The 25,495-nt window shown below is 37.8% G+C and overlaps 1 protein-coding gene and 1 long non-coding RNA gene across 7 annotated transcripts in view; one reads left to right on the top strand and one right to left on the bottom strand.

Annotated features, from left to right (window-relative positions):
* Positions 1-25,495, top strand: part of UMAD1 (UBAP1-MVB12-associated (UMA) domain containing 1) — a 271,475-nt gene that overhangs the window by 177,159 nt on the left and 68,821 nt on the right. For all 5 annotated transcript variants that reach the window (XM_019927866.3, XM_073809686.1, XM_033863049.2 and 2 more), the window contains one exon: positions 11,719-11,792. In XM_019927866.3, coding sequence (XP_019783425.1) covers positions 11,719-11,792 — 74 coding nt within the window. The remainder of the gene's footprint in view (positions 1-11,718; positions 11,793-25,495) is intronic.
* LOC117313586 (uncharacterized) overlaps positions 11,191-25,495 on the bottom strand; it is a 197,795-nt gene continuing 183,490 nt past the window's right edge. For both annotated transcript variants that reach the window (XR_012333956.1, XR_012333957.1), the window contains one exon: positions 11,191-12,003. This is a non-coding gene — a long non-coding RNA (uncharacterized lncRNA). The remainder of the gene's footprint in view (positions 12,004-25,495) is intronic.

Raw genomic sequence — 25,495 nt, 5'->3', positions numbered from 1 at the left:
GGCATTTTAAAATTTGCCAAATACGCATCAGTAGTAACCTTTAAAATACAGCATTAAATACAATAAGATACATAAAAATACTTTATCAGAATTCCTTTGGAACCTTAGCCACCTCTTATATTTCATGCAGTTTTCTCGAACTCACTGTAACTACATAGAACCTGGTAAAATCTCTTCTCTGCAGAAATCCTGTCCAAACTTTACAATAGAGCTGTGATTATTGATGTCTCCGTAAGCCTTTTTGTTCAGCCTCTACCTTTCACTGAATTCTAAGTGCTATTAATAAACTTATTTCCTTTTACCAATCATAGTGCATCCTCTTTAGCTTCCTTTATTTATCCCATAGTTTCATCAGAAACTTGTATTTCTGAAACCGTGTGCCACCCTCCTCATGACAAGGCCACAATTGCTGTAATGTGTCAGTCAAACAGTAGCTATTTCATAAGGGCCTACCATGTACATACTGGGTGCCAGCCACTGTACTAGGTGCTGGGGATATTGTAGCAAATAAACACGTCAGGTGGAGCTGACAGTCTAGTGGAAACAACAACGTTAAACAAGTAAGTGCAAATAATTAAATGACTGAGAATGTGGGGAGTGCTTTGGAGAATGAGAATAAATGGGAGCATGTGAAGGGGGCATGGGTTCTACTGGGTCGTGAGGTAGTGAGATGTGAAGGTAGAGTACATATCAGCTGGTTGAGGTCTAGGTTGAGGAATATTGCAGGCAAAGAGTGATCCTTGCTCTTCCCATCATCACTTTTCACCTTGTCCTCAAGTAAATTCTCATACTTTTTAGCCATGCCATCTGCTCGTTCTCACCAGGGCACTCCTTTCTTCTTAATGGGTTTCTGCCCTTACACCTTTCTGATTTTGTGCTGTCAACCTATTTTGGAGCTCCTGACGTCAGTGTCCCCTCGTTGTTAGATTAGGATCTACCAGTGTTGGGCTCTCAAAGTCTGATTTGTCCACTGACTCCTACCCTCTTACTCTCTTCTTCTTTTCCTTCTCTTAACTTCTCGGGTTTGGTGGGATTCCTGTGGGAAGAAAATTCAAGCCAGCAGCGGGGACCTTAGAATTTATTTGTTGATATTGATCTCGTCCACCCAAAGCCTGGATTTCATTGTCAGCTACCTCCCCGCCCCATCCTAGTGACATCAAGGCTTAAGGGGCTTGAAAAATATCTCTTCCTAAGAGGAAATTTAGGTGTTTTGCGTTAGATGTTTAAAAGATAGGCATATTAGCTCTGAAGTTTTGTATGACCTATAATTGTGCTTCATCTGTTTATCTGGTACTTTATATTTTAGAGTTCTTGATTCAAGTTATTCAAAAATTTCAATTTTTATGACCAGCAGTTGAGATTTTTTTTAAAAAGTATAGCATGTTGATATTCAGTATTGTTACCACTGAGTTGTTACCTTGTTACCTGGTAATGTATATACAAATAAGTTTGCAGATACACATCGACAGAAACATTATTGTACTAGTACAGGGTGGCCAAAGTGTGTTCAAACTGTTTCTTGTAGCCAGGCCCTTTATTGAGCCATAACGAATTCTGTAGCAGAAAGAAAGAAAACACACATTTTGCTTCACTTGGTTTTTCTTTAAATATATATATATATATATGTATTTAAATAACAACATAAATATGGAATAAATACTAATTATAACATCTGTGTGTAAACACTTCATTAGAAAAACTAAAATAAATTGTAAAATATAGTATTGACCAGCAATAGACTTACCTTTAACTTCTACCATTTTATTGCTCTAAATAGAGAATAGCACATCTTATCTTTAAAATTTTTATATTTAATTATGGTAAAATACACATAAGTTTTACCATCTTAACCATTTTCAAATGTACAGTTCAGTTTTGTTAAGTACCTTCACAATGTTGTAAGTCAGTTTCTAGAACTCTGATATTGCAAAACTCAAACTCTCTACCTACCTATTAAACAACAGCTCTCCACTTCCTCTTCCCTCCAGCCCCTGGCAACCACCATTCTACTTTCTGTCTCTATGAATTTGACTATTCTAGGCATTCATGTAAAAGTAATCATACAATATGTATCTTTTTGTGACTGATATTTTACTTGACACAGTTCCTTCAAGGTTTATCCACATTGTAGCATTATGTCAGAATTTCCTTCCTTGAAAGGCTGAATAATACTCCATTGTATGTATTCATATACCACATTTTGTTTATCCACTCATCTGTTGATGGGCACTTGGGTTGCTTCCGCATTTTGACTCTTGTGAAAGATGCCGCTATGAACGTGGTGTGCAAATATTTCAAGACCCTGCTTTCAGTTCTTTTGGGAACGTATTGGGCCCCAACTTTAGCACAGAGATATGTACGTACTCTCTAAATATTTAAACAATGTGAGAGGGAAGGAGAAAAGGAGGGAGGGGACAGTCATTCCCAAAATTAGGCAGATGATAATCTGTCAGCCATGTAAGCTTATCTCAGTCAGTTTATCTCAGTGTTTCTCAAAGAATTGTTTGTGAATCAACTACATTAGAATCTCCTGGAATGCTTACTAAAAATTTAGATTTTTAGGCCCTTCACTAAACTTCGCAAGTCTGAATCTTCTGTGAGAATCAGGAATTTGCACCTCAGGTGATTTTTACACATACTGAAATGTGAGGTGCAGTGCCCCACTGGCAAGGAGATGTCTCATAATTTACTTGTTGATGCATATGAAGGCCCTGCTCTCTGCTACTTTCAGCCCCTGCTTTCCCTTAAGGCACATTCATCCCAGGCTAGCCCATGATCCACTTTCTTTTCCATTCTGTCTGTATATTATAGCCCAACTAAAAGTTCCATAAATATAACAAAGGATGGCCAGCCCTGAGTTTGCAATCCTCAGCTTTGACCTGGGCCCAGTCAGGGACCTTCCTCCTCAGGAGGCTAATTGGTGATTCACTGTTGCTCTTTACCTGCTTATAGTTAGTAGACCAGTGAACAGATTAGGACTTTCTCCCTCAGACCTTGGTGTTTAGTTTTACCTGAGTTCTTAAAGGGACCAAATCTCTTGTCTTATATAAGCATTTTAAGTATGACATATTGTGACGCTCAGGACAGTAATGTCACACACTTATACTGTATAATTAAATGAGAAGTGTGACGTCTTCAGTAAAGCCAACCAGCCTCTTCTGCATTTTGAAAGCAAACTCGTTGTCTTCATCTAGTCATCACATCGTGCCACCTCATCACATCCACCATGTGTGGCTTTGCTTCTAGTTGTGATTTGCAAGTGATTCATTTTTTTAATATCAACTTTTCTTCAAGTAATATTGGTATTTTTAGAAATATTCTCTTCAAACTTTTGTGTGATACAAGAGCATGTTTATATATTTGACTTCCATTAAAAGTAATGATACCGACTGATACATACTTTATTTTTAATGAAGGGACCTGGAGGGAAGAAAAGCCCTAATACGAAGCTTGTTTTTGTTATAACTGGCCACTTTTCCACAGTGTGCTTCATTCAGATTTCTGTTCCTTAGTTGATTTGGTACTCCCATAATTTTCAGTTTTGGGCTAATTTTTACAACCAGTTTTTGTGATTTCCATTTTCTTGGCTGAAATGCCCTCTAGAATGTAAATGCTGTGAGGGCAGGAATGGTATTGCTATAGTTCACATGGTGCCCAGCATGATAATATGGCACATAAATAGGTATTTAACAAATATTTGTTGAATGAATGAAACAACGTGAAGCTGATTGTAATGTTTCATATACTGGTTTTATTGTTTCTGCTAGAAATTTTCTTTGCAGTTTTCTGTTACACTACAACTCTTTGATCAATGTAAGAACTCAGTTTCAAGAGATTGACAGTTTACCTACCTAGTATCTCTGATTAGACCAACTGATGCTATAGGTTGAAACACACATTTGCTCTCATGGGGTCACTTATTTTTCTGTGTGGAAAACTGACTGAGCAGAACTCCTGACACCAACAAGTAATTTTACAGGTTTATTCTGTTGGTTGGAAAGGAGACCGGACACTCCTGAGTGTGAGTGACTTGATGCCAGTGATCTCCAGCCTAGTTTGCATTATTGGTGATGGATCAATGCCATCATCTTCACCTACAACAGGCAGAACATTTGAGTCTTTGTTTCAGGATACCAGATAAACTGGTAGAGTGAGCCTTTTTTTTTTTTTTCTATTTACAGATTTATGTTTCAAACCATACACACTGAAAATCCTTTTTGTGTCAGTCCTGTTTGTTTGCAGCAGGGCCTATAGAACCTGTCAGTGGACTGCTCAGAGCCGCCCTTTGTGTAGAGCTTTCTTTCAACATCATTTTGGGATTCAGGGTCAGGAATGATCAGCCCAATGTACTCTTGCAGTATGTAAATTTACTCTGATTTAAGAAAGCTATTAACAAAAAACCTTTGAATGCATATTTGTACAGCGTGATACAATATTGTACAAATGTACAAGTACAAAGTTAATTTGGCCTTTTGAGTTTCTAGTCTTCCAGCCTAAAAGAATGCCTGGGCTTAACTGTTTAACATAGTGTTAAATACTTAATTGATGTTTTTGGATGGCTTAAAATCTTCCAGATAAATTTTTACTCATAGCTACAAAGTGACAAGACTCAGAACTAAAGAAATCTGTGGAATCCTAGGACAAGTTAATTAAGAGCAGGCCAGGAGGACTGATCAGTGCGTCTGACTTCCGTTGGATTTGCTGGTATTCTTACTTCTGTGAGTCAGTGCCTTTAAGTGTCCAGTGTGACCCTAAGCTTTCAATGCAGTAAGCAACGTTTTAGCTGTATGATCTTTAATAGCAATCATAATGTTGAAATCTAACATGATGCCTAAAAGTTGCATATTAATACGTGTTAAAATTAAAATCCACACTGATATCTTATAAAATACATTGCCTGTTTTACCGAACCCTTAATTTAAATTTTTCTTCATGTTTTAACAACCATTTATAATCCTTTTTATAAGTCCTTAGTGAGTGTGTGTGTAGAATTATCTTTCTCATTGTCCCTCTCCCACATACAGTTGAATCAACAGATGTTTACTTGAGTATTCACTTCATTATCAGAATGATGCCAGTGTGTTAGTTGTAAGCATCCTTAACGAATTTGGGTGTAATAATTTTGGTATGCTAATTTAATATGTTCTTGGTGCCATTTTAATTTGTTTTTCTTTCATTCCTAGTCAGCTTGAACCTTTTCCTCCATTAGTTTGCTGACTGCACTCCTCCCTCTATGGCTGAGGTGTTCCTATTCTTGGCTTATTTTCTTGTGGGGTCACAGTTGTCTTCAGAATCCTGGCCTGACTGCAGCAGGCTCCTGGGCAGGGCGTGTCTTCAGCAATTAGTACTTTGGCTTTCTCTTTATCCCTCCTTTCTTCATTATAGTGGAAAACGGGGAGCAAGTGCACAGTATTAGAAAAAGTGGAAGGGAAAATGCAACTGAACTGGAGGAGACTTAAATGTAAAGCGTGTGAAACTGAGTTGGATAACTTCACTCAAGTTTTGATAAGTAATGGGAAGCTGCATGGTATTATGTGATGATTTGGCATTGTCGGCAGACTTGGATTCCAGCACCAGGTCTGCCATTCTTAAAAGGATATAACAAAGCCTACCTCACAACACTGCCATGGGCACTAAATGAGATAGCGGGAGAGGGCTTCTTCCTTCACCTCCGCTATGCTGTAGATCATGGCAACCGCTACTCACAAGGGCAGAGCAGCAATTGACACCAACACCTGACAAAATGTTTATCTTGCCCCGGCTTCTCTCCCTTCTTCTCTGAAATTAGTGTTTAACATGTTTTCTCATTTAATCTGTATAATAGCTTTATTATGTATCATGATTCCCATTTTTCAGATGAGGAAATTGAGGGTCTGAGAAGTTAAGTAACTTGCACAAGGTCATGGATTTGGTAAAGGATTTGGGTTTTGTTCTTTCATTTCCAAAGCCATTCTCTTGCCGCAGTGCCAGGCCGCCTTGGATAATGAGTGTGTGACTGAAGAATGAAAAGGAGTTAATGGAGGGGCCATTCCACTGTTCTTTCCACTACTTCACTTGGTGAATGACTAATAAGCAAACACTCCCAGAGGGTATTTGCATTTTAAAAGAGGAGCTCATTAACCCTAATGAATCTCTAATTGGTAGAATTTGTGGGGGAGATATTTCTGAGCACTGGGGCTTTCTCCTGCCTTCAAGGTGTCTGGCTATCCTTTTCTCCTCTGTAGATTATCAGCTATTCTGGAATCAGAATCATGTAATAGAATGCAGTCCATTCTGCAAGTCTGCCCCAAATGCAATTAAATGAATTAACAGGGAGTTGTGAAAAGAATCATCTAAAGGAAAATAAGTGTGAGTTAACATTGTATAAAATGAATGTTCAAGAGCTAAATAACACATTTGGCAATGTTGAGGGTCTTCTTAAAAGTCTGGTAAAAATAATATATTTCATATTCAGTTTTAACTTCAGCAATGTTCTATCAGCATTTCCCATAGTGTGTCACTCTGCAAGATGTTTAATAGGTATCCGATGAATAAAGTGGCTTTATAGTCAAAAACATTGGGAAATCATTTTTTTACTTTCTTTACTGAAGAGTTTCTCAGAGCCTTTAATATGTTACAGTGCATTGGAAATCGTTGTAAGGGAATGCATTCTGTAGCTTTTTCTCATACTTTTGACCACAGAAATATTTTTTCCATGCAAACCCCTTGAAACTAGTGTTTTGTAGACTGCATTCTCAGATATGAAGTTCTAGATAATTCCTCTCCAATAAAAGAAAGAAAACAGATTTCTGTATTCACAGCTTTTCGTATGTAGGCAGGCTCCAATTCTGTCCATACCAGCCCATTCCCAGTCTTGTTGGACTCTAGGGCGTTCCAATAATAACACCCTTCTTACCCAGATAAGATCTGGCCAATTTAGTAAAAAAAAAAAAAAAAACAAAACCAAAAAACAGATGGAGACCAAATTCTCATCTTTATTGCCTATAAAGCTAGTGTTGAAGAATGTGGCTTCCATCAAGGAGCAGATGGGTTTCCTAATCTGAACCCCAGAATTAGATTGAACTCCATCCTGTTACAGGATCTTCTGGGCTGGGGCAGGCTTCCCCAAGTGGGAGGAGGCCCCTGTGGAGGGTCAGAGCAGACAGAGCCCAGTTCTCTCTGGTCCTCCCCACGAGAAGGGGGAGGGCAGAACCATGTGCAGCTGAGTCTTTCCAGATCACCAACTCGGGGATTGGAGAGTGGACGGAGGCTGGGGTGAATGTTACTAGAGTTTCCTCCACATTGAAGGAGGCCTAAGGAATGAAGGTGCTCCCTTACTCACCCACCACCCCTCCCCAGAACAAATCTCCTCCGGTGATCCAAACAGGCATTCAGGTTCCCCCTCCCATCACTGAGGGTTTCTGCTCTTTTCATTTTCCCTTGTACCTAGTGCTCGCTCTTCATCACTTTTCTCCTCTCCCTCGACCAAATTCACCCAGTAGAATGGGATCATGATGATATGCTAATGATGTCCCTTTCTCATTTCCTTATGTAACATAATTCAGCTTTTTATCCTAGAAAAGGTGGAGTATATATATATTCTCTAAAACAGGGATCTGGAAACTACAGCCTGACTCAACTTGTTTTTGTAAACAAAATTTTATTGGAACACAGCCACATGCATTGGTTTGTATATTATCTATGGCTGCTCCTGGCTACAATGATAGAGTCAAGAAGTTGTAACAGAGACAATATGGCCCACAAATCCTAAAATGTTTACTATGTAACCCCACTAATCTAAAATACAGATGAATTTCACTTCAGTCCTTTAAATTCTAAAAGAGCTTCATTAGTATGCATATACGGCCTTTCTCGTTTACTCACTCTAAATAAAAACTACACATTAAACCAAGAAAATTGCATAGCTGTAGTTTAAGAGGGATTTTGCCTCTTATAAAACTGTTTCCAGCCTTTCAAACTTATGGGAAAGTATCAAGGGGACCGTGTGTGTGCCTTGAAGGACCAGAAGGAAGGACAGAGGCTTGTTCTGATCAGGAGTATTTGGCATTATCGGCGGAAAGGGAAGAGACCAGATAACCCATGGAGCCTGTGGAAGAAAAATGGAGTAGAGAGAAGTGTTAGGGGGGCCCGTGGGGTTGGACCAGGTTTCGGAGCCCTGGGCTCTTCTTCGCACTGATCCCCAGGTTAGGAGCTCGATTCTCCCCACCTCAGCCACCATCCGTTGGAACCTTCCACCGGACCACACAGTCCCCCCCAGATATGTCAGGAGACTGGGCTCTGCTCCCACTATGGCTGACTTCTACCTGGGAGACTTTAGGTGAGTCCCTGAGAACCTCTGCCGTCAGTAAACTGTGGAAGGAGGGAAATGGGGAGGATGTCTTGCTGCGCCGTAGTGAGAATCAACTGTGGTGTTATAAACAAGACATTATGAAATGTAAATACTGTGAACATTTTTATTGTTTCTTTTCATTTTCTTATCGAAGTATAGTTGATTTACAATATGCCAATCTCTGCTCTACAGCAAAGTGACTCAGTTATACACATATAGACATTCTTTTTTTGTATTCTTTTCCATTATAGTTTGTCCCAGGAGATTGGATATAGTTCCCTATGCTATGCAGTAGAATCTTGTTGTTTATCCATTCTACATGTAATAGTTTGCATCTATTTTGTTGTTTTTGTCCTTCCTTTTAAACAGCTGACTTGGAAATGAAATTTTTGAATCTATACAGCACATAAGTTAGAATTAACTGATGTCTGAAAACTAAAGTACCTTATTTCACGTTCATCACATGCATCTTTATTGTTGAAGTATCTAACTTTCATGTGGGTTATAACAAGTTAGAGAAAATAATTGAATTTTTACCATGATCAAATAATTCTTCAGTGGGAGGAAAAAACTTCAAAAGTTATATTTCACTGTGACCTGTTCTTTTCTGTTTGTTGTTTGTGTAGTTTTCGGTTTGTGCCTTTGTTTATAGAGAATCATCTAGCAGATGGCATTTTTCCTTGTAATCAGTTATTGTCCTGAGTCATCGCCAGATATGGCATTCCAGGAAATAGTGATTGTACAGTTGCTTCCAGGCAGATGTGTTGTGTGATGTCAAGAGCACTGGCTGATAACCTTTTTGGTTATTCAGACAGTAGGGAGAAATGGAGAAAGTGTGGTACAGATACACACCTTGGAATTAGAAACTGGCAAAGGAAGCACAGACTTTGTGCTGAATGATTTCAGCCAAATAGTGTTTGTATGGCTAGGGGATGGCCCAATAATCATTTTAAAAGGTGAAAAAATATCTTTCTTGAGTAAATGACCTTTCATATTGGATGTCACATACTTCCGTATCAACCTCAGGCATGTGAGTTATTAAACACACCTGACCTCAATATACAGAGACTTGCATTACCTTGTCTGCTCATGCTGTTGTGGTCTCAGTGGTCTCATTGCCTTTACCCAAGCAAACTAAACAACTTGTGCGTTGGTTTTGCCATCTGTGAACTGGGGGTTGATTAGCTTATCCCTAACTTTCAGAGACAAGGGGGAATTTCTGAAAATAAGATTCTTCCTGATGTGCAAATAAATGGTCAGTTTAAACAATAAGTTTAAAAAATCAAAATTGTTGTTTGACATCCTGGGTCATGAACGTAAGTTGACATAATTTTTCACTTAACAAGTATTACCTCTATTATCCTATAGATGTAATTTAAAAGTTCCTGGGCTTCCCTGGTGGCGCAGTGGTTGAGAGTCTGCCTCAAAAAAAAAAAAAAAGAAAAGTTCCTAATGCTTTTGTTTCAGTATGATTCTTTTAAAAAATCATTAACTGTTTTTTGTTTGTTTGTTTGTTTTGCGGTACGCGGGCCTCTCACTGCTGTGGCCTCTCGCCGTTGCGGAGCACAGCCTCCGGACACGCAGGCCCAGCGGCCATGGCTCACGGGCCCAGCCGCTCCACGGCATGTGGGATCCTCCCGGACCGGGGCACGAACCCGTGTCCCCTGCATCGGCAGGCGGACTCTCAAGCACTGCGCCACCAGGGAAGCCCCATTAACTGTTTTTAAAATCTAACAACTTATGCTCCAAGTACAGATCACTAATAACAATACATCATAATGGTATTTAATAAATTTGCCTTTTAAGTTTCACAAATGTGGTTTAGAGGAAAAACACTAACCATATGCTCAAATAAAACTTTTATTACATACCATTTAGTATTATCACAGTTTTATAGACTAGAAACTATAAATAGAAGTTCACTAATTTACTCGGCTTTTATGGAAACACCTACTATGTGCTGGGTTCTGCCCACTAGTAATAATGCTGTACTTAGCTGAGAACACAACTTGTAGGCTGGCATATGCATGATGTGCTTGGGTTTTAAACATTTGGGGGATTTCCTTTACTTTTAAGTAAATAAACTACCAACTTAATTCTTGCTTTATGGTTTTAGAATTTAACAGAATTTTATTTAATTCTTTAAAATTTTCGCAGGCCCCTTTCTTGACTACAGCCTGGTAAACTAAACTTTCGTGTTTCACTGTGGAAAAGTTAAGCCCAGCCCAGACTTTCATACTTTGTTACCTCCAATGAAGACTGTGACCTTCCCTATGTTAACAAATTCCTAACCTTTAGTGTCAGCCAAGTCATTATATATGAATTTTGTAATCTTTCCTGTTGTAGACATTCCTGAGCTGGCTTAATTTTTGGGAAGAGCAGTTTACAGATTACTAAATTAACCTCTCATTATGCTTTTAAGAAGTACGCTGATTGTTTCTTTACCTACCATATGTTAATCACAGATTATTAGTTAATAAATTATAATAGTACACTAATACATTAAATTATGCCTGTACTTACCTAACTATATTTCTGTCTGTCCTATGTCCTTAGAGGCAGCCTAGTCACCAACTTTGATTAGTAATATAACCCTCCCAGGCACCACCTTTAGGAATCAAACTATTAACTGAATGCTAATTTATGAATTTGTTCATTGTTCTTTCCTGCTGTAAAAATTGTTTGACATATGGTTAATTACTACATGCAAACATATATAGCTACTCTGAGGCAAATCCACAGAGACACAAGTAAACACTTATAAAGAGTAAACCTTATTAAAAAACAAATTTGAAGGACAGTTATTCATATTATAAAGACTTTTTTTTTTAAGACTTTTTTTTTTTTGCGGTACGCGGGCCTCTCACTGTTGTGGCCTCTCCCGTTGCGGAGCACAGGCTCCGGACGTGCAGACTCAGCGGCCATGGCTCACGGGCCCAGCCGCTCCGCGGCATGTGGGATCTTCCCGGACCGCGGCACGAACCCGTGTCCCCTGCATCAGCAGGCGGACTCTCAACCACTGTGCCACCAGGGAAGCCCCAAGACTTTTAATGTTTGAAAATAATTTGCTTTATCTTCAAATTATAAGTTTTCCTAGTTTATTTGAAGTATGACTTGATTTCCAAAATATAAATTCACTTGATTTTTCCAGAGTAAACCTATATAAAGCAGGATACATTTCTGGTTTAGATTGTATACCTATGTATTTACGGATGATTCTGTGACCTTTATAAAATTACTGTTCTTAAATATTAATTTGTTTACTTTGTAACAAAGGAAGTAGTAATTGCTTCCACAGTGTGAAACATGCGAAAGATATTTCAAATAAATAGTAGACAGTTTGGCCACAGTGGTATGGTAAAGTTTTATTTTTTTCTTTTGCTTCATAGGAGATACACCTCATGAGCAAAGAGTGGCAGCAAGAGGCAAAACTTCAGACATCGAAGGCAATGAGACTTTGGAGGTAAGTGAAACTCAATGAGTCCTTTTGGGGTAAAACCGAATAAGTCAATGTGATTATGTACACCGCTGAGGATAAATAGTAACTTCCACTCTTGCTATGCAAATAGGTGCCTAGGTATCAGGAGAACAGGTGATCTGCTGAAAATCAGGGTATGGCAGGCAGGAGTGACTTCCTAAATGCTAAGCTTTTCCCAGTGCTGCTAATGGAAACTCTGTTGGAAATAGAGGAATAGAACACTGAAGTTAAAACATTTGAATTATTTTTACTTGAGAGATTATTTTCTATTACATTTGAATAAATAGGTAATATATGAACCTATAGAGAAAGGTTTGAAAATAACTTATTCAGAACTGTCCTACATTAGCATTTCCACCATCAAAGTACACTCCTTGACATTGTTTGGTAAAAAGACTAAGGCTTTTGTTCTTTTCCACCTGAGAAAATTATTTGTTCTTTGTGGGTATGTGAACGTGTAGTTCACATACTTTCATATTCTGTGTAGAAACATACTAACCTTATTTAATCACTGAAATAGTCATTTTTAAGACTTTGGGGGAATGTTAACTATTAGAGTGGAAGAGATATCCTTGGATTTTGAAACCTTCTATGTGGTGACACACCTCTACTTATATTCTACATGTAGAACGTGAGGGTATTGCATACCACTGGCGTGACATCAGGGAACCTGACCTGTTTGATTCATCACCGTATCCGCAAAGCCTAGCACAGAACAGGAAGTCAAAAATATTTGTTGAATGAATGAATACAATCATGAGTTATAAATAGAGAGTAATAGTCATCTTAAGAAGAGAGATTTTTTTTTTTTTTCGGTACGCGGGCCTCTCACTGCTGTGGCCTCTCCCGTTGCGGAGCACAGGCTCCGGACGCGCAGGCTCAGCGGCCATGGCTCACAGGCCCAGCTGCTCCGTAGCATGTGGGATCCTCCCAGACCGGGGCACGAACCCATATCCCCTGCATCGGCAGGCGGACTCTCAACCGCTGCGCCACCAGGGAAGCCCAGAAGAGAGATTTTTTTGTATTTATATTTTCCACAGTGAGTAAATATTTTATAATCAAGAGAAAAACATTTAAAGAAGTTACATGGGAAGTAAATTGATGTAGAAGAAGAAAAGAGCCATCTTTCCCATAAAACTGTGCATTGTTGTTTTTTTATTAATGCATGCAACAAATATTTATTAAGCACTGACTGTATTCAATGCACTGTGCAAGGGGCTGAGTATATAGTACTGAGAAAAAAGATACAAGGACAAAGAAAAATTTCCTGTCTATATGTTGAAGCATCTTGATCTCTTTTATGTATTCAGATATTTATTGAGTACTGAACATAAGTAGCATCTTTGATAGGAAATAAAGGTTGATATATTTGAGCTTTAGGAAAGAACCACCAAGATGGTTTAGAAATCATCCGTGATTACTTGAATTTAACTGCTTAGTTATGTATGTGATTCAGTGGAAATGTCTGCGGAACTCAATTATTTTTCAAAGTCGATTTATTGATAGGAAGAATTCCAAGATTAATTTTGAAGGAAAGAAACTTTTGAGAATAGATCCTCAGAGATTTGAAACTAGCTCATTATTGTGCTACTTCCTAGTCTCTCCACTATACAGTCAATTCTTAACCATTAAGACTGGATTTTTATACTCATGGTATAACAGATAAAAGTGCCTTCTCTCTGAATAGTTGCTGGGGATTGGGAAGACACCGTTTGCTCTCAAAGAGCTTACTGATGTAGCAGAAATGAAATAGGGAGACTCCAAATGAGATGACAGGGTTAGGTCAGTACAAGAGGGTAATACTAAAATACTTTTAGAGGCTAGTGTGATTCACCACAGAAAAGCCAACTAATCACTTATCCCCACCTTAAGTGTCCAAAATGGAATTTATTATTCCTTGCTTTAAAAATCTAAAACCACAAACATTGCTTCATGTTTCCTACCCCTCCTCGCCCCATAATCTACCTTGACGGGTCAAGATGAGTCTTATCTAGTCTCATGGTTTTAAAATCTTTGAAGAGTCTGATGACTTCCAAAGTATATCTCCACATAGACCTCACCCCAGAGCTGTAGACTGTATCCAGCTGTCTACCTGCCATTTCACTTACAAGTTTCTAAACAGTTCAGCCTTTACTTGAGCAAAGAAGAACTATTGATTTCTGACCCCACCACCCTGAAGCTTCTCTCTGCTCAAGTTTTCACCATCACTGTTTAATAACACCACGCTTTATATACTGGTTTAGAATCACACCCCCTGAGGTACCCCTGGTTCCTTTCTTTCCCTCACAGTCTACATGCAGTTCCACCCGTAAGTCCTATCACCTCTCCCTCTCTATATCCAGACTCTAACCCCGTCTCAACATGGGCACTGCTAGGAATTTAAGCCACCACTTTCGCCCAGACTCTCTGCCTCCATTCTTCCCCCTTAAGTCCGTTCTCTTCACAGCCCGCAGAAATTGAATCAGATCACATCACTCCTTGGCTTCAAACATGCTGGCTGCCCACTGTAACTGGAATCACTGCTAAGCTCTTTACAGTGGGCTACAAGGTGCTCCATGTGCTCTCAGACTTCATTTCTCTTCATACCCCAAACCCCATCCCCGTCCACCAGCTGCCTTTCTGTCCCTTGATCATGTTAAGCTCTTTCCTAGCTCAGCCTTTTCATTTGCTACCCCTTCTTTACTGGAGCCTCACTTGCCTGGCCCCTTATCATTAAGGTCTTAGTTCAAGTGTCAGTCTTCGTGAGGACCTCAGCTAAAGTGTCTCTTCCCCCAGTCACTCTCACGTAACCCTGTTTTATTTTCTCCATCACGGTTATCACTATTTCAGATTATCCACTTGTTTACTGTCTGCCTCTCCTGACTACAGTGAAAATAGACTGTGGGTCTAGAATAATGTCTGGAACATAGAAGGTGCTCAATAAACAGCTGTTAACTGATAATCTAGATTTCATTGAATGTCATCATCTGTCTTGGCAAATTAAAGGCCTAAAAATGTCATTTGACTCATTCTTCTCAGCCCCCCTTTATCAAATCTGTCATCAAGTCCTGTTGATTCTTGATGTTGATGTTCTTCTTGATTCAAATATCTTCCAAATCTGATTCCTCATACTCCATCCTCATCTGTCCACTTGACTGTTATTAGACAAGCAGCTTCTTTCCCAAATCCCTTTCTGAAAAAGAACAGCAGGGTTTTTTGTTGTTGTTGTTTTGTTTTTAGTTCAGGCCCCCAAATGCCTTGAAATCTACAGAATAAAGCTTAAAACCAAAGCCCTGTTCAAGTGTCACCTTCGTTGTGAACTCTTTTCCCTGCTTTCCCAGCCAGAGATAACCCCAGAGTCCTTTTACTACTTGTGTTGTCTTTTATGACTTCACTATAGTGTGAGTTCCTGGAAGGTGGAGACTCCACCTTCTTTACCTTTACAGCCTCTGCACAGACATATATGATGTGACATAGGTGCCCAGTCAATGATTTCTAGATGGATACATGAATAATAAGTGGTCTTCTGCAAATGCTGTCTTATGAGTAAATCTCTTCATTTAGTTCTGTTTTCCATCTTACATTATCAACACACAGTTATTTTTTTCTCACTGTGAAAAAAAATGTTTTTCTTATATTTCTTAGAGTTACCCATAAAAAAAAATCTGTTAATTTAGATTATTTTTGACACTCAGTACATTAGCAAGGCAAAGTATAATGATTTCAGTTGATTTTTTGAAAGACATGCATCGATTAAAACGTTGTAACTATTGTACCTAATAGGAAAGTCTCATTATTTTCATTTTTAATGGCTATATATTGAAATATTATTTATAACGAAACATATTTGGTCAGTTAGTGTGGGTTCCATAGAGCTTCAAAATAACACTCTTAATTACCAAAACATAAGTTGTTTTTCTAGAGACCCCTTGGAGAAGGTAGATTTTAGTATCCCCAAAAAGTTTTTTTGGTGAATTCAGATAAACATGTAGATTGCCTACTATTTTCGAGGAATTGTTGGACATGGGGCAGAGAGGATATGAAGATATGTAAGACTCCGTGATTCTAACTTATAGAAGCTGACATTCTCAATCTATTCATGAAAATTAGAAAGTTCCACACGTCCTTATAATATAAAGTGGAATAAATAAGTTTCTTAAATTCCATAACTACAAAGATAACTGAGACTTTAGTGGAGGAAGAAATATCATTAGGGAGAATCAAGCAAGGCTTCGTGTATTAGGTGAGCTTTGAACCATGAAAAAATTTTTTTTTACTATTTATACAATTAATTTTATATGATTAATATAAATTCCTGTGAAATGAAATCCCTCATTAAAAACATTTTAGACATACAGAAGCAAATCATGGTATGAAACTACTTTCCCCACATGGATCTCAATGACAGGTAATAAAATATTTTAAAAAATGAATGGAACCTGGCCTGTGCTATACTGTAGTTTTAATGGCAGTTAAAATATTTTGTTATAGATAGCTAGTGGGAAGCAGCCTCATAGCACAGGGAGATCATCTCGGTGTTTTGTGACCACCTAGAGGGGTGGAATAGGGAGGGTGGGAGGGAGATGCAAGAGGGAGGAGATATGGGGCTATATGTATACGTGTAGCTGATTCACTTCGTTATACAGCAGAAACTAACACACCATTGTGTTGATTATTATTTATACTCCAATAAACTTGTTAAAAATGTATATATATTTTTTGTTAAGTAGTCTACGATGTTTTCCCTTATACTTTATAGCCCAAGTATACTTCAAAACTGTGTTGCCTCTCCAAGCACAGCTGTCTCACAGACATCATGGAAATTCTAACATCTAGATGAAATATAATTTGAAAAAAAGGAGATCTGGTTTGGGCATCAAATAAGTTAAATTTTACAAAGTTGGAGTATAACTTATTCTAATACACAAAAGACTCTATGAAAAGCAGCATATTTTTTTGTATAAGTAATTAGTGGGACTTTCTACTTCAAGAAACAGAAAATAATATAGCATTCATTCCAGGAAATCATAACTTAAGTACATTTTTCTCTTCTTTAATCCCCCTCTCTAAATATTTCAGGGTTTCTATTAATGATGACTTTAATTATTTACTACTGTTTGTACCTTAGCTTTCCCTGTATATGATCCTAAAGTATCATTACCTAAAATAGGGTAACTTAAGGAAACAATGAACTATTTAGTCATCAAATGTGGTTTCTCCCAGGTTGTGCTTTCGTCTCATGTTTTAATTGCCATTGGTAACTCTTAACAGAATTCACCATGTTTTTGTTGTGTAGTGTATAAAGCTCCTGTAAACCGTGTTTGGGCTTATTAAAGTCATTAGACTCTAGTACTTGGGGAAAAAGTGATAATTTGGAACTAATTATCCAATTGTAAGTTTATCTTCCTTCTTTTCCTTCTTTTTTTCTTGTTGCCTTTCTGGGTAAATTTTGGTAGTGAGTTGTAATGACATTACAACTACTTATTGCTCTCTGCTACTGTAGGAGCCTGGTTATTTACAGCTCATGGGGATAAACCCACAGATTAATGGGGGACCTTGTTTTGAATTTTTGTCATTATGATTCATTTCTTCAGGGAATTAACATTACAAGTAAGTAAGTAAGTAGTCATTCTTTTCTAATCTTCAATCGTGGAAAGTGTTTTATATTGTGAAAACTGGAACCATATTAGCTACTAATTTACTAGTGGACCTATTGCTTTTTGGTCTGTAGGTGTACTTTGAGAGCTATGAATATGGAAATATCAGTTTTTTAATATAATTATATCCAATTTTGGTGACTGTTAATTTTAACCAGTTTTAGCAGATACTTTTGGATTGTTAGTTGAACTTAAATTTCTTTTATTTGTACTACAAAAAGTATTTTTAAATTTGCATTTTTGTTAGCCTCTTTATTTTATTGAAATATATTTGACATACAATATTATATTAGTTTCATGTATACAACATAGTGATTCAACATTTGTATGCATTGCAAAATGATCACCACAATAAGTCTAGTTAACCATCTGTCACTATACAAAGTTAATACAGTATTATTGACTGTATTCCCCATGCTGTACATTACATTCTCATGACTTATAACTGGAAGTTTGTGTAACTGAAATTTGCATTTATTTTTGGTCTCAAAGATATAGGAATATGTTTATTTATTTAGTTCACTAGCCTAAAGATAACAAAATACAAAAACAAGCCAATAAAAAACTCCCCACAAAACCACAATTCCATTTGTATATTTGTTTTGAATGACAACTAATCCACATATGCATATGGAGACGTATAAAATAATAACTAACAGATGGTATAGCTGCAAAGTAGGATTTATAAAGATTATTATCAGCTGGTGGTATTGAGATACTGTGGTTATACTGACAGAAGACACAAAAATTACTTATAATAATAAACTGTGACACTAATAATCTCCCAACTTCTGTTAACCAAAGTAGCTTATTGCGTATTTAATATAAAATTTTTAATGAAGATCTAAAATAATCTTACAGCCAATTTGTACTAGGAAATTTAATAGCAGTTGCAAAACAGTAAGGTAGTAGCAACAACAACAAAGTGTTTGCTAAGATTATTAAATGCATAATATTAGAATCCCTGGGAAGTACAGTAAAGATATGGGGGACTTTGTTTATTCATGTCATTTGAAGCACACATCTCAATCTAGTACACAGTATTTGTAATTTCTTATTTGCATATTTGTAAATTGTTGAGTTACATGTGAAATTCATAGTTGAGTTTTAGGGAACAAAAATTGATTTTTTGAAAAAGATATAGAATGAATACAAAGTATAGAATGAATACTTCCTTTATGTCTTTTAACAAAGCTATAGGAGCCTTCAGACTCGGTAGGGATGAATTTCCTTGTTCTTTTCTTTTATATAGTCATTAAAATGAATGAGAATATCCTTGAACTTTATAAATTCCATATGATGTAGACTTTGGTTACCACTCCTTAAAAGGGGGTATAAGATTATCCTATTAAAGACCTACTTGTGTGTAGAAAAGAATTGAGGTTGGGTGGTATAGGAAAAAAAAGAGACTCGAGTGATTCTCAAGAATAGTTTCAAGAATAGCAAACATTCATCCACTGGGTGTTAGGATTTCGGTTTTAAGAATTTTTTAGTATAATTATGGTATATAAGTTTATAAATTTAAAGTATGAGTGATCTCGGGTGGCCTCAGCCTGTGGCAGCTTGAAGCAGGATTTCAGTTTCCAGCCAGAGATTGAGGTTGGGCAGCGGCAGTGAGAGCGCTGAATCCTAGCCACCAGACCACCAGGGACTAGTGGCCAGTGACAAGGCCCTGGCCCGTCAGCTGTGTAGAAGCGACTTTCCACATAGAGACGGAAAGTACTGAAGTAAGTAAAGTGTTTATTAGGAGGAAAAAGAGTACAGTACGTGTAGGTAGACACACGGGCGGGCTCAGAGAGAGAGTCGCGCCCTCATGGTAGTTTGAATCACATTTATGGGGCATTTCTTCCGGGTTTCCTTTGACCAGTCATCTTGCTTTGCCTGGTTCTGAGTCTGTATTTGTTATGTCTCAGGGTCCTTCCCTGTGTCCATGCACATCTCTTAGCCAAGAAGGATTCTAGTGAAGAGGCCTATGGTTAGTTGACATCACTTACTATGGGATGGTGCCCCCTCCCTTTTTGACCTATAAGGGGCCTTTCTGCACATGTGTAGTCGGGGAGGTCTCCTTGACTTCAAGAATGAGGAATATTTGGCCTTTTATCTGGGCAGGGCCCAGCCTCCTCCATCATCCTGCTTTTATGGAGTTTCTACTATTATGGAGTTTCTGTCCACAGGGGAGAAACTGTTCAGCCTGGGACCCATCTATCTCCTGCCTCATGGCGGGTGTAAAGATGATTATGAAACTGTTAATTCTCACAAGATATTCATAGTCCAAATACAGGTATAATGGGAATTGCTATTGAAGGCAGTTTAAATTGGTACAACCATTTTTGGTAAGCATTTTTGCAAGTATCAAGAACCATAAAGACATTAATATACTTTGACAGTAATTCCACTTTTAGGATTCTATTCTGAGAAAATAATCTTTTAAATCCACAAGAAGTTGTATGTACAGAAAGATGGCAATCCACTTAATGGAATATTTTTTAGTTTTCATAAGTGAAATTTATGATTAGTTTTCAATAAAGACTCTTGGTTTCATAATTTCAGTTAGAAGATTTGAGGTACAAAATTATATTTACAGTATGATTATTGCTATATAAAAACTGTGCAGAAGGGCTTCCCTGGTGGCACAGTGGTTGAGAGTCCGCCTGCCAATGCAGGGGACACGGGTTCGTGCCCCGGTCCGGGAAGATCCCACATGCCGCGGAGCGGCTGGGCCCGTGAGCCATGGCCGCTGAGCCTGCGCGTCCGGAGCCTGTGCTCCGCAACGGGAGAGGCCACAACAGTGAGAGGCCCGCGTATGGGAAAAAAAAAAAAAAAAACTGTGCAGAAAAAGATGATGTAATACATAAAAACATTAAGAGTAGTTGCCTTTGGAATGATAGATAAATAGGTTAAATCATACTGTCCAGTGTTCGGATTTTCCTATTTGTCTATAATGAGTATATCTTATATTTTAAATGATAGTAAGTCTGATGGTGAGGATATTGCTTATTAACAGAAGAACTATTTTGGATGGCAGTAAAAATGATGGAACAGTCTACTGAGGATGATCTTTAGGAGATATGTAGGTACTTACCTGCCTTGTATTATTTAAGTTTAAGATCTGTTAATTAGTTGATCCCAGAGCATCACATCTGATCATGGTTTGTCGAAACATCTGTCCTCTCACCTAGGGGACTTTCCAGCAGGGAGAAGAGTGAGGTGACTTGGAGTTTATTCTTCACATATCATTAGAAATCACGTGGCCCAGACTGTTCTCATTGATCTACCTGTCAGTGTCATAGTATCAGTTATAAAGTCATATTCCCCCTCCCCCCAAAAGGTTGTGGGTTACTGGTTTGAACATGTATTTGTCTACAAATCTTGCTTTTGCCTCTATATCTATGATTCTGAGACTCTCAGTTTGAAGATATTAATTTCTCCCTTTATAACAGTTAGTTTATGAGAATATAATTTTATCCAAGATGAGTGCAAGGATTTCTGTTTTTTGTTTTTCCTAATACAGAACCATTTCAAATTTGTGATTTACTGGGAAATGAAGCACAGTTGGATTATTGCACTGTTTATATCATTTAAATGGTAAATTTAATTCTTTGATGTGTTTATCCTGCTATGCAGGATACCTTTTGGGAAAAAGATGTTGTAGAGTGCATCTCTCCAATCTTTATTTTCACTTGAATTACTGGACCATATAATATAGTAGAAAGTACATTTTTGCTGGATTCCTCTGCTCACCAAGTGTTTGATCTAGGACAAGTTGCTAAGCTTCTCTTCAACTTCAATTCTTAGTCAGTGAAGTAGGGGGATTAGATGCAGTGTCTGAGATCTTTTCCTCCCCAGAAGTCCTGGCCATTTACCTCTTTGGAAAGTGAATTGGAATTTTGCCACCAAACGCCAACCTTTATACTGCTGCTTTGATTGGGGGATGGAGGAGGGGGTGGAGGGGGAGAATCTGATGCATAATGAAGATTTTAGATATTGATTAATCAGGCTTTCATGCTTGTTAGGAAGGAATTGTGCAAAAGTCCTTGCAGGTAACTTGTCAGACTGTGAAAACCACTTTCAAGGTCCTTGCTCTTGCTTACAAAGTCTGTTTGGGGAAATGATAAATTTGACCACTGGTAAAGAACAATTGAAATGCTTTATTATTTCTTTAAATCTATAAACTTTTTACTTTTGTATTTGACAATCAGATTACTGTGGGTTGTTGATAGCTCAAAACATTGGCAAGATGAATTAACTTGAGGCATGCTTATCAGTATTTGTAAAGATCTTTTCCATAACTTCAAATTTGTATATTTTTGTTACCACTGTGTCTTTGTCCTAGATTCAGTTTTGCTGGAAAAAATTAGAATTGAGAGGTCATAATTCTGGTATTTTCTGGTTTCCATTGGGGTTAACTAGCACACGGAAACATAATGTTTATTCATCCTAGCCAGAAAAGGCCAAACTATGTGAGGTGTATGAGAGCTGCCCCTGTTTCCATCCAAAATGCACATATGGTGTGGGTAAGCCAGCAATGTGAGTTTTATGCAATGTTTCTGCTCATGTACACAGTCTGTTGCTCAGCACCAATTATTCCTTGCCAGAAACCTGCTAACCTGCTGCTTTTGTAGCTCTGCTTGATGAAGCTAGGTAGCTTAAAGTGACCACAGTGATATTTATTTAACTTCAGCAATCTTCGTTTGTTAAAGTTATGTGACTTTAATCACCTGCCTCATCTTTAATCACCTGCCTCATCAATTCAATGAATTGAATGCCTCAATTCATTGCAATTGATTGCAATTGGAATCAAAGAATGGGAACCTGTAATTGCATTGCATGGAGCTACATTAGATCCAATATGTGTGTTTATTGTATGTGTTTAGAAGGAGGAAATAAATGTGGAAATGCTAGCTTTTTGCTTAGCAAATTTAGTTTTCTATCGCCAATTTAGAAGTTATTTTAAAAACCATAGAGAATGTTATTCTGTTTATCTGTTGGTAGTAATTTTATTGTCATTTTTCCAGTTTTCACTTTTGTAGTTTTAAAAACCACAGAATCAGCAGGGTAAGAGGTCCATGTTGGGAGAACAACTGTTCCCTATTTGCCACAGCCATCTTTTTTCTAATCTCCTGTTTTTTAATTAGTATCAAATGGTCCTTATTTTTTCCTCCTTTGGTTCATGTTACAGTCGTAACTTCTTGTGACTTTATAGAGAGTTTAAGTTAAAGCACAATGATATTTATGTTGTCTTCACACACAACTAGAGACTCTTTTGAAGGATAAATATCATCTGACTCCGTATGCAGTGGAAAAACTGGCATGCAGGTATGTACTTGGCCTAATTGGCGTTTTCTGAATATTCCGCTTTGTACCTTACTGAGGATTCCTGTGAATATGCTTACGAGAGTGCATCAATATGAATACATAGAAAAAAATTACACCTTAGTTAAGCTCAGCTAAATTTACATAGATTTTACATTTCTTTCCAGACCTAACAGGCCCCATGTCTTACTATACGTCAGTTTTGGTTTTTTTTTCAGTGAACTCCTGTGTTCATCCTACACTGTTCATAATTGATATTAATTTCTACCTGTTCAAGGACTGTTTAATGTCCATTTTTGGAATGTCATATTCTTAGGTACATGCCTTTCACTCATTGCCTTTTAAATTAGTTAAGAAATCATTATGGGTGTGAATTCATAAATTTTCTCTAACATTAGTTATATAATAGGAAGTGTGTGTAGTAGAACCTCCTAATGTAAAAGCAAAAAGCCATAATTTTTTAAAGTAATGCAGCCTACCTTTTCTCTGCCTTTTAATGCCGATTTCTCCTTGGAGAAGGAGGAAAGATTGGCACATAAGTGCTACACCTAAGAGCAGCACAGTGCCAGTGGACTGAAGTACCATTTACATAATAAAAAGCCCCTGAAAACTTTCTCAGAACTTCTGAACTGAAAAGAGTCAGGAAACTGTTGCATAATCCTACTTCTTAAGTTGGTTTCGGTTGGAGAATAATTTAAAGAAAATGCTGTCTCTTTGTTCGTGTAGTTATTCCGGGATTTATTACTAGATCAAGCCGGCCCATTGGAGAGCCGTATATTCCTATCTCATTGCCTCAGTCCTGCACAGATTGCCTTCCCTGAACTGTTTTTCAGCTTGATTGAATAACTCTGTGAGAAACTGTTGTGTGGAATACACTGTGACATTTACTATTGAGGAATTGCTGAGACGTTGTCTGCTCTGTTAGTTTCTCCTGTGTGAAGTCCCACTTAGGTCTTCTGATTTCTTATTGCTTTTATGCTAACAGAAAATATTTTGTTTCTCCTGAGGTGGTAGTATTCTCTTTTTCTCATGGCCATTGTGAATTTTGTACTTAGTCATTTTTTTTCCATTTTCCTTTGGCAAGAGGATGCTCAGACCTAAATTTACAGCTCAATTTTATTAACTGTTTAGGACCCTATAGGATACATGTCTGCTTACTTTATTTTCCTCTTATTTCATACTCCTATTTTATATTTTTCCTAGTTATAATTTTTAAATTATTGTGAATCTTCTTGTTGGCTGCTTCAGATTCATTGTGAAGAAGAAAGAGTTAAAATATGCATTTATATGTATATTTATGTAATATATATAGAACAAGTCTGTATTTAAAGTGCTTTTTAATAGGTTATAAGAGATGTACACAACTCCCAATTTTGTCTCTCACTCCTCTTTTAAAAAATTACGTGTGACAAGATCATGAGTTTTTTTTACTGTGAGAATGTGTGTGATATTGGACACCTTTACTTACTCTCTCTCCGATACCTCAGGCTCACACGCTGATTTCCAGTTTAACATGATTTCTTCAGGGTCCTTGTCAACTGGTGGCCCCAGGTAAAAGGAGCCTCCTTTCCAGATTGTCAGCCCTGCCTAGCTGCTTTCAGGCAGCGTGTACCTCAGGCCTAGGCAGCTCTCACCCTTGCCACATCAACCACTTCATGGTCTCCTGCTACACACTTTTTTCATGCTCTACACATACATTTTAAGATGGTTTCCCAGTTGAATTTTAGGTATCAGTACGTACGACCTAGGAAAAGTGAGTACTTCATTTAGAGAGACATTGTCTTGGGAGTCATGGTTCCTCACAGTAGTGAGTTCACAGAACCCCTGCAGTAGCATGGATAGCTGCCAGGATGTGAACTTCATCATCAAATAGACATGGAGCTCCGATCTTGGCTCGCCTTGTATCACTAAGGTACCTTTGATAAAGTACTTGGCCTCTCAGACCTTCGTGTCCCTTTGCTGTAAAATGAGAATGACACTACTTACTTTGAAGGGTTACTATAAGAATTAAATAAGTCAGTAGATAACACAGAGAATGGACTTGAGGACACGGGGAGGGGGAAGGGTAAGCTGGAACGAAGTGAGAGAGTGGCATGGACATATATACACTACCAAATGTAAAGTAGATAGCTAGTGGGAAGCAACCACATAGCACAGGGAGATCAGCTCAGTGCTTTGTGACCACCTAGAGAGGTGGGATAGAGAAGGTGGGAGGGAGACACAAGAGGAAGGAGATATGGGGACATATGTATATGTATAGCTGATTCACTTTGTTATACAGCAGAAACTAACATACCATTGTAAAGCAATTATACTCCAATAAAGATGTTTAAAAAAAAATGAGTCAGTAGGTAATATTTATTTCTATGTCTACATACACAGTATCTCACATACTGGACACTCAATAAGAGTTTCTTTTTAAATGGGAAGGAAATTATGGTTGATGCCTTGATACTCATGCCAAAATAGGATTGAAGGAAATCCCTAAATTTAGGAAATTCCTCAATCAGTTCGGAATTGGGCTCAGAAGAGTTACAGAGACCTGAAAGGCAGTGGCTTAAATTTAGGCCTTTATTTTTCCTATGTGACAAGAAGTCTGGTGGAAGGTGGTGGAAGCATTTTTCAGGAGCTCAAGTATGTCAAGGCTCATATTTTATGAGTCTTGATCTTTTCCTCATAGTTGCAGGATAGCTACTGCAATTCCAGCCATCATACTGACTTTCCAGGAAGTTGGAAAAA

This window comes from Tursiops truncatus, chromosome 9 (assembly GCF_011762595.2).
Source record: "Tursiops truncatus isolate mTurTru1 chromosome 9, mTurTru1.mat.Y, whole genome shotgun sequence".
In the NCBI taxonomy this organism is placed as follows: domain Eukaryota; kingdom Metazoa; phylum Chordata; class Mammalia; order Artiodactyla; family Delphinidae; genus Tursiops; species Tursiops truncatus.
Note: the sequence above shows the minus strand (reverse complement) of the source record. Positions and strands in the feature narration are given on the sequence as shown.